The sequence below is a fragment of the Trichoplax adhaerens genome, genomic scaffold (assembly GCF_000150275.1).
Source record: "Trichoplax adhaerens TRIADscaffold_6 genomic scaffold, whole genome shotgun sequence".
NCBI lineage: Eukaryota > Metazoa > Placozoa > Uniplacotomia > Trichoplacea > Trichoplacidae > Trichoplax > Trichoplax adhaerens.
This window is the reverse complement of record NW_002060948.1, coordinates 1533085-1543444: the sequence shown is the minus strand read 5'-3', so window position 1 is coordinate 1543444 and position 10360 is coordinate 1533085. Positions and strand designations below refer to the sequence as shown.

General features: G+C 34.4%; 3 protein-coding genes across 3 annotated transcripts in view; 2 read left to right on the top strand and 1 right to left on the bottom strand.

The window, feature by feature from the left end:
- Positions 1–1021: 1021 nt before the first annotated feature.
- Positions 1022–3151, top strand: TRIADDRAFT_50382 (uncharacterized protein; the record flags this gene model as incomplete). The annotated part of the gene is made up of 9 exons (XM_002113593.1): positions 1022–1093; positions 1230–1311; positions 1422–1594; positions 1673–1803; positions 1884–1998; positions 2096–2251; positions 2361–2522; positions 2681–2857; positions 2960–3151. The coding sequence occupies 9 exons, from the start codon at positions 1022–1024 to the stop codon at positions 3149–3151; spliced, it is 1260 nt and encodes a 419-aa protein (XP_002113629.1).
- Positions 3152–4236: 1085 nt separating this feature from the next.
- On the bottom strand, positions 4237–6338 carry TRIADDRAFT_57253 (uncharacterized protein; the record flags this gene model as incomplete). The annotated part of the gene is made up of 4 exons (XM_002113238.1): positions 4237–4325; positions 4535–4633; positions 5675–5741; positions 6201–6338. 4 exons carry the CDS (start codon positions 6336–6338, stop codon positions 4237–4239), a joined length of 393 nt encoding a protein of 130 aa, XP_002113274.1.
- Positions 6339–8602: 2264 nt separating this feature from the next.
- The window catches only part of TRIADDRAFT_26600 (uncharacterized protein), a gene marked incomplete at both ends in the record, with an annotated part of 3652 nt that continues 1894 nt past the window's right edge, over positions 8603–10360 (top strand). The window contains one exon of the mRNA XM_002113592.1: positions 8603–8840. Coding sequence (XP_002113628.1) covers positions 8603–8840 — 238 coding nt within the window. The remainder of the gene's footprint in view (positions 8841–10360) is intronic.

Here is a 10360-nt window from a genome sequence, read left to right as displayed (position 1 = left end):
TAATTCTCTATCGGAAACACGCGATTTTTGCCGTATAGTGATTTACTCTACATATCATAGATACAATATACTATACACTACTCAACAGTAAGGAATACAATACTGTACTGTATTGGTTGCTGTACTCTTTCTCAGTACTGTACGAACGGTACTGTACTGCTAGGGCAAAGTGATATATCTGCCATACATTTGGCTGTTCACGTGGATCAGTCGTAAACAATTATTGCTTAGCGACTGTAATTAAATTGCTGTTAGTTTCTCTAGCCATTACGGGTAGAATCCCATTGATGCGATAAGCTAACTACTGTATTGCGACACTTTTTATTCATATCACTTACTAGCTAATCAATTTTAATTAAAACAGCGAGTGAAGCTAACCTATATTAGGAATGGTACTGTAGACTGATGAGCACAAACTAGAGCTACGTTGCTTTATTGACAGTAATGAAATTGTGCATAACATATGTCCGTGGAGTAAATTCAATTTCGTTTCATCAGTTTGGTTGACAAGTCTATAGGAATATCCCATCGATTCGAAATTTAAAGTTGTGATTTACTGCATTACTTAAGGGTGGTATTGAATGAGAGTTGTCTTATCTTTTGATGTACAGTAGTAGCCTAGGCACTTGATATTTAGTAGGTATTGGTAAATGTTTTTATGATCTGATACAGTGCTTAAATGACGATAGTTTACAGTACCTCTTTCTCAACATCGCTTGAAAATGATGGATGATTTGATTGACTAGTAATCTTAATGTTATTACCTTTTGAGTGATGAACGTCGTTTTGCGTAGAAGTACAGCGCTAAAGTGATGCGGAATGCTGTTTACTAACGCCTAATTGTTTTGTATCCTTTTTTTTTAACAGCCTACGCGGAAAACGCCAGAAAGGAAAATAATACTCCTGTTCACCTTAATGAGCATATGTATTTTAATGAGTTATCAGTTATCCCATCGGAAATTACCATTAATACCAATCATAACGGTGCCACCTATTACGAAAATTTAGAAAATTTTCAAAAATGTCTATCAATATCAATCGCGCCAATAACGATCCATACTATCGGTATAAAATGCCTCGCATCATAGCTAAGGTAAAAAACAGTAATGGCGAATGACATTGAGTCTGTGTTAGTGAAGCCTATTTATAGAATTTGAATTTCATATTCTAGTGATGTAACTTGATCATGTATTTGTACGTAAAGTTTACTATCGTCATTTTACACCTAGGTTGAAGGCAAAGGCAATGGAATTAAAACTGTCATAGTTAATATGACTGAAATTGCTAAATCATTGCAAAGGCCTCCATCATGTAAAGCTATTCAAATTTTATTTTCCTATACTGTGTTGTTTATGAATTTAAAGGATAAAGTGTTATCAAGTACTTATAAGCTCTTGCCAATTGAATGAAACACGAATTAGATCCCACGAAGTATTTTGGTTGTGAACTTGGAGCTCAAACTCAATTAGATAGTAAAAATGATCGCTATATCGTCAATGGATCTCACGATGGGTCGAAATTGCAGGAAATACTAGACGGCTTTATTAAGAAGTTTGTTCTATGTCCAGAATGTGAAAATCCTGAAACTGATTTGGTAAGTGTTCAATGGTAGTCGTTACCTCAGTTTGTATTTATGTCCGCTATATTCTCAGAGTAATTACTGTTTTTACAGTCAGTCGATTCAAGAAAGGAGAAGATCAAGACATCTTGTCTTGCATGTGGCTATCATGGCCTGATCGATCTACGACATAAACTGTCTACTTTTATATTAAAGTACCCGCCAAATTCGGAATCTACCAAAAAGTCTGAATATTAATTCTAATATTGATCCAGTTAATAGTTATGCTAGATCACATTCTAAACTGAATCATTATTAATTGTAGAGGGAAAGGGAAAAAGGGGCGCAATGAGAAGAAGGCTGCTAGTAAGACTTCAGCAGGAACCACTTCGATTGATAATGCACCTGTCAATGTCTCGATTAATACGTCTGTTAATGGGGTATGTGTGTATAGCAATGAATCTATAGCTAACATCGATGATATTAATTTTACTATATTATGGAGGTTACTGTATTATAAACATATTATTCTTGTAGCATTCAGACCGTGATGACTGGAGTGCTGATACATCTGAGGCTGCAGTTAAGGAAAGGATGGAAAATTTATCAGCCGCTGCCAAGGGCCTGACTTTAAGCGACGATTTAGAGCGATCAGAGAAGGAGCGATTAGACATTTTTTATACATATGCTGAGGTATGTTTGCTATTTTCTCATGAAATGCTCTATTCTGTGTATGGTGTACGTATTGGTGATTATAATAGAATAGAATTGTTTGAGATGCTAAAATGTGTGTTAATGACAGAAATTGAAGAAAGAGAATAAGATTATTGGAAAAGAAAATAACATATTCGCAGAAGCTGAAAGATTAGATGTTCCTGAAAAGGCTACTTTAATCCTCTGCGAACTCTTATTTAACGCCGATTTTATATCTCAAATAAAGCTCTATCGGCAGCTATTCGTACGGGTTCGTTTTCGTAAACCTTTATAATGTATTTACTACGTAAATGCGATAGATATTGATAACATAGAATAACGTGTATGTTATCGATAGATACTGATAGCATAATAGCTTGCATGTTATCCTTGCATTTCGCATTTAAAGAAAATTATTGTATTATCTAGTTTGTTGGTGATCGCAAGTACGCTAAGAAATGTCAAAGATACTTAATGAACGGCTTCGAAATATTGGTTGGAAAGTCTTACCCTCAAGAGCTCATGTCTAAGGTGACTCAAATTTTGCATACGTTGTACGATCAAGACTATGTAGAAGAGGAAAGCTTATTGCATTGGTACACCAAGGTTAGAATCGTACAGTCTGTACTGTCGTCTAAGTAATTGGGAGAAATTATAGTATACCTTATTGGAACGAATAAGATAACTTTTGCTTTAATTTAATAACAGCTTTCAAAGAAATACATAAGCAAAGAGGTTGGTGCTGAAATACGTCAAAAAGCGGAACCTTTCATTAAGTGGTTAAAGGAAGCAGAAGAAGAATCTGCAGAGGAAGAGGACGATATTGTTTATAGCAATGAGGTACCGGAAGAGAAGAAAGTAGAGGAAGACGACAATGATATTGATATCGACAATATTTAATTAAGTTCCGTACAGTATGTATCTAAGTGAAATAATTGAAAATAACTGTATTAGCATCAACAATCCTATAATGTAATTGGTATCCTTATAAACTATGATTAATATTAAGAAATTCTCTATGAAAGTTGTAAAGCAGGCAAATATAATCACTCATTATGCTAACTTTTAGCGTAAACTTACTGATCCTTTAATACCTTCCAATAATGATGCCTTATTAGTGTTGATGTTAGAAGATCTCAGTTCGTTATAATGCTGTTACGAGATACAAACAATGACGAATTGCTGTGGGCATACTATTACCCAGCGCAACACCAATACTATTGTGTCGCAGGCATTTTATTTCTAGATGTAAAGGTAAATATCAGTTTAAGATTTTACAGCAATACTTGTATGTCTTTATCAATACATTTTATTGATTTCGAAACCATTCACATACTTTTTCAACTATTCTCAATGCTAGCTGTTAAGGTGACAAAAATTTTGATATGCTTGGATAGACTTAATAAAATCCAGCTTAATTAAACAAATGCAGTCATAAATTTGAAAATCGGGAAATGTTTATATTTTGTGATGTTGCTTTGAATGTTATACAGTAACAACCTACTAAGGAGCTTTATCTTCTAAGTTAACTGTGTATATTACTCATCTACGATGATTATAATCGACTACGCAGAAATGGTCTCTATTTGTAACAGCATGCATAGTAGTAATATAATAATTAATCAATACACAGTAATTGCAGTATTGCAACGAAACAGATGCAAGCTACGAATTTCATTAAAAAATATTATCGCCAAATATATTGCAATTTCAGCAGTATAATAATAATTATTGATTAATGCATCTGTACCATAAAAATCATCGAATTTTGTACCAATGCATAGAGTGCTGAATCTGTTGTAAGTTAGTTTTAAATAAAAATATTAACCTAGTACGTGTTTAGAGGATTTTACATCTAACAGAATTCGCAATAAGTAATGTGTGAATGAAAGGTATACAATGTAGTAGAATTCAGATACACATACTTATATTTTATTGACTAGTGAAGCTAGTTTAGATTGAAAGTAGAACAGAACCAGTTATTTCTATGATGTGGAATGATCGATCTTCCTTTTCTTGTTTGCCGCCGCCTTGCGTACTTTTTCAAGTTTACGAGAAGATTTGGTATTATCTGCTTCGAAAATTTTAAGTGATGAATTGCATTCAATTAATATTTACAACATATTCACTACGTATTAGACAAAATCATCAATTTAATATACTGTACGTCCTTCCTAAATGACTATTACAGAACAGTAATATCATACGCGTACTTTCTGTAGACGTTCATTTTTTCATTAGAATCTATTACGTCGTATCTATTTAGTGACGTATATCACTTACCTTCATCCTTTTTAATCGGCTGTTTTAGTGCACTTTTTATAATTCGACCTGCAGCTTTTTTATCTACTTTCATTGCTAAAAGAGCATAACGATTTTTCGCTAAAATTAATTTCAGAATCCATTCACATATGTACATGTAATAATGCTTAAACGCTACTTTTGGTCATTCTTAACTTTACAAAGGCTTGGTTAATCTATTCAGTAAAAGTTATGTTACTTGCAATACTGTACTATTAATACTTAAGTTTCATATAGAATACAGAGTGGAATAGCTAAAATTAATATGCATTTCAAGCAGCCATAATTTTATCACTGTAGTATGTTACATAATGAACATTAAGCAGTATTTTTACCGTACATTCACAAAAGATTAGTAAGAGTGAAATTACGTTCATTGCTAATGGAAAATAAATATAATCAAAGGAAGTGTCTGAGTACCCTTTCTTTTGTCGTAGAGAGCCTGTACTTTATTCATGTATGTTCGTATTCGATCCTAGCGACAACATAATACTTCCTATTATTAAATATTCAGCCTTTATTTCGAAATATAGTATTACACTATCGAAACAAAATTGGTCGGAGAATATTGTGATTTAGAAACGTAACCAATTTCATTTTACTCTTATTAATTATATTCAAGCATGTACAACAATATAAGGTAACTGATTATAGCGTAGTAAGTATCATAAACTTACAAGTTCCTGTTTGACAGGATGATCCTTGGGTGAAATGCCTTGGGTATTCAAGTACACTAATAAAAGAGATTAAGACTATATTGATCAATACAAAATATTCAAGTGAAAACGTTGCCGTTACGCATTATCTTTTATCAAGATGCTATTTAATACCAAGATACTGTAGTATCAATACACTCCTTCTAATGTGAGTGTAATGTATCAGAATAGCTATCTACCATATCATAGATTACTTATATAATGAATCACACGAATTTGAGTGTATTGGAAATAATTATAATTATTCATGATTTAAGGTCAGCTGTATTAGGTTATGCCAGTAAAATACGCGTGTATTCGTATGTACAGTAGAAACTTTAGTCTATGCAAAGTGCAGAGAAACAGTGGGCGTTAAAATTAAGCGATGATTTTATTGCTTTATCATGTCGTTCACTACTTTACGTACTCCAATAAAGTGAATTCATGGCATAAGTTACCACCAAGTAAGCTTTCGCCTGATCCAATAGTTCGAGCTAAAGAAAACGAAATCAAGGTTGAAGGTTAATTTGATGTTGATCATTCATTATTCACATACGAATAAATGATCCATTTCGTGCAGGTGACAATTACAAATAGTGAAGTTTGACAATCAGCACAGATTCTTTCTAATAAGCGTACGGTACAGTATATGAATATTAGTGTTTAGCACTAATGCGGTGTAAAGATTCAGGTCAGTCTAGTAGGTATGCATGCAGTATTGACGAAAATACGGAATGATAGAGAAGTAAAATTGGACTGATTGTACCATGCCATGATTTGCCATGAACATCAGTCAGGGACTTTTGACAAGTCCCTGCATCAGCCATGGACAACCACTACATAAATCTTCTTCATTCATTCATTCATTTTAAATTGTAGAAGGCAGCATCATATCATGCTGTACTGTACTTGGATGTCCACCACAAGTGTTCAATGTTTATATACCAACCTACCTTATCAATATTATCAGCAAATTGGTTGGTAATAATTTGATCCAAGATTTTATCAACTTTGTCAATGGAAGAATTCAACTCTTGTACTGAATTTATTAGCTCGGGTGGTAAAACTTCATGGTTTAAATTAATTGCCATGATGTTTCCTAGCGTAGATACGTAATTCTGTCGAGGTTTCGGTTGTGTCACATCAAAGCTTGAGTCATTCAATATTCGTTGAGATGCAAGTCATGCAACTCGTGTTCACTCCATGCAACACAACCTAGCAAGAGCTCACCTTGAAACGTTACGTGCGTCCGGTACAGTAAGCCTTCCAGACCCAGGCGGTAATCTGCGTTCTCCGGCAATCTCCCATGTACTGTACACGTAGTTGATACTGTACGGTACTGTACTGAACTGCTAGTCGATTCTTGTACAGTACTGTAGGTTACAGTGTACAGTGTACAGTACACTGAGTGCAGTGTGTACTGTACACTCAGCAGACCTACTGTACAGTATGCATTGGGCTGGCTGAAATTTGCTGTCACTGGGGCTTAAGCTTACTTTGAACTTTTAGGCTTACCTGGGCTTACTTTGAACTTTCATTTGCAGAGGTCTGATGTAGTGTATTGTAACCCCACTACGACTAAACATTTAATCCGATTGAAAGTGCTACATAAAATCCGAAATCCGATCCGAAAATGTACAGTATGGCAGCAGAGATTTCTAAAGACTACGTATAGTAATACTAGTCTTAGAAGTCCCTGATGGCAGTATCGAGAAATCGGTCATGAAATGACGATGGTAGTACTTTAGCAGCAATAACTTATTGTGGTGTACAATATGACTGCATCACTACAGTAAAACTGTGCATCATGAACTGCAGTCCAGCCAGCACAGGCACAGCGACAGACAACAGTAAACATTGAACATGTTTAAACAGGACAATACGACTCCTCGATTTGCATGAGTCACAATTGCTACAGTAGAGTATTGGAAGTGGAGATCGAGTGGTGTTCGGTCTTGGTCGTTGTACTATAGACTGTATGCGACAACTATCCTGTCCTATACCGTACTGTATTGTACAGTACAGGACTGGTGACTATGGCACTGCATTGTACTCATGCCTATATAAACAGTCAAGCCATCGAATATAAACACGTCCAAATTATTTTTCCTCTTGTGCAAGGTGTCCTTGGTAAAACAACGGGACTAAATACAGTACATCCAATGTAATCCAGGTTGGATAGTATTCTAAAAACGACTTAATCACTTCCTGCTTGGCTGAAAATCAAATTTGCCTTGGTAAAGACTACCTGATGAAAATCGCCGTTACAAGAAACTTCAAGTAAAAGCATCAGAGAGAGAGTATCGAAACTCATCCATTGTCCAAAATACCATAATAGTAATAATCGATTAAAAGTACATCAAATTGTGAACATTGCAATCACGTCAAGAGATACTTCCAAAATTGAAAACGTCTTACAGCTTTGATTGATGTGCAGACTGTAACCTTATACAGTCATGTTGACGTGCTAAGTAATTCAATTGACAATAATTAATGAGTAAGCGTCCAGTAAAAAAAAAAAAATAACAGCTATTAGAGTACCTACTACTCCTGCAGTAAACTTACAAATAATTATCTCGTCATTAGTAACTGTTTTGTAATTATATTGGTAAGCTTGAAATAAAGTGGCTGTAGGCATCATCAATTGATTAGAGACTGCCATATGTTATAAAGACTTTGGTTTTTTGCACTGTACTTTTCATACCAAATTAGCTATTCAACACCATCGATTTTCTGGTCACAGTAATAAAGACATTCAAGGAAAAATCATGGCTAAATTACTTAATAATAATATGTAATCAGTATTCTGTGGTGGTACAACAAGCCCCCAAAAAGATACTTAGATCATGAAACTACTGTACAGCATTACAGTTTATTCAATAACTTATAACATGGATGTTATGGAGATTAACCGATAGACGAATTCTGCTTTCATTGCCCATCTATTCTCGTTAAATCAAGATACGCGTACTCGCAGTTATTCTAAAACGTGAAAGGCGTCAATTCAAGATTATCTCTTGTATATTACAAGTCGATTGCTATCATTTGTGCTTGTGCATTGCAGCACATCATCTTCTGCAGTAATTATAATCAACGCTAGTACAAAACGAAATATCATAAACTGTCATACTTTTATGTTTGGTATATACAAGTATACAATATATCAACGCAATATAAAACTCTATTCTTACCGGTAAACTGAGCATCCATTACTACCAATAGCGAAAGAAACCAAGATATTAGACATTGTAATATCATAATCATTACTTTGATAATGCAGTTTGAAACCGATAAATCAACATCTCGCTTCTTAATTCGCGTATACGGTGAAGCAAATCAAGGAGCACGCCAAGGCATGGAAGACAAGACTTCGGTGGTATTCGAGAACGCCAAAGAAGGGAGTCTCCGTGGTCCAGCGTTTTTCGCTGTGTTTGATGGTCATGGTGGTAGCCATGCTGCTACTTTTGCTAGAGATTACTTATGGAAAGCTATTAAAAAGCAGCGAGGATTTCACTCTGCTTCACCTCCATCTGTTGTCGATGCAATTAGGAAAGGCTTTGCAGAAACTCAAAATGCAATGTGGAAGCAAAGAGGTTTGTTAGCTCTATAGTATCCTACTTTTATTTGAAAATAGGTGATTAGGATACGCTTAACACCGTGTGTAGCTATCCGAAATAGGATGAACTTAAAACACCGGTCGTCAGTACGGTTTTCTTTGTTGCTTATTTATTATAATTATTGCACTGTATAAAATATTCAGTGCGTCTATACAAATGACAGACGTTCAGAATAAAAACAGCTAGAACTCAATAGGAACCATGTTATACTATCAGTTTGGAGACTTCTTTCGATACCAATTCATTAAACTTTATTCGCATGTCAATGACTTTAATTTGGGTCAAATTTTGCAGTAAATCATAGTTCAGTGCAAGTATAGTTTTATGGTATTTCGAAGTTGATCATGTAAGCCTTCGCTTCAAGACCGATTTTAGCCATTTTTGTTTAAGATCTTAAGTAAAGACTGCTATATATTGCTTCATAAATCACTTAATGGATTGATTCTCAAAGAAAAATTGAACAGTTTTAAACTGTCATCCTGGTAACTTTGAGCAATAATATCCTATTACTTAACGGTCAAACTTTATCATTCAATTATCCGTTAGAGTTGCTTTATATTTCGATTTCATCTATTAGCAATCACATTACTCGATAAATGGCAGATAATAGACTATTCATTATTTTTATTTTCAATCTTTGGAATCATATTGTTAAAAAACGCCAGAGACGAACTTAGTGCTAGAACTATTGTATAACTTAAAGCTGTCGGCAGTTAATCCCTTTCAGTCCCGACGCTATACTACATGATACGATCTGGCACTGGCGCAATCTTTTTTTCTACATATACGAGGGTACAACATTCCCGAGCAATTTCATCATCCACGTACTTTTGTTGCTCATCCTGGCTCTTCAGAGATCTATTTCCTTCACGTTCCCAACGTGAATTTAAATTTCATCGTAAAATTGATATCAAGGGACTTTCAGTAAATAATCAAATGTAAATAAAAATGTGCTTAATTGTTATTTACACGTACGTATATCATTCAAAACACGAAACACAGAATAAGAAATGAGGATCGTAGCTCCATAGACAGAGATAGGCATTAATTAATAAGAAATCATTAAATACACGGTGTTTCCAGCATCGTTACTGAAGCATAAATGGCATTCAATTTGAGAATAGATCATGAATGATAAAATCTATGAGCAAACGAGCATTTCAGGCATATTCGTTCCTGCAGAATTTATTTATAGAGTATGTTAAGTATATATTGCGCCGCCACTGTCTTATATTGCATCGCAATATATAGTTCATTAATTAATAAAAACATTCGTAAACTTGATCTAACTTGTTCTGTGCTCACGTGACTATGAGTACTAAAGACGGTCAAGCGTATAAGCTCACGTCCATTTTTATCCATTTTTATCCATTTTAGATGCAATTTCCAAAGGCGCTCATTGCAGTATTCACAAGTTCCTGTTTTACTGTAGATTTCTACTATTGCTATAAATAGTAAAATTTTCATTCACAACCTGCTAAACTACGTAAACTACT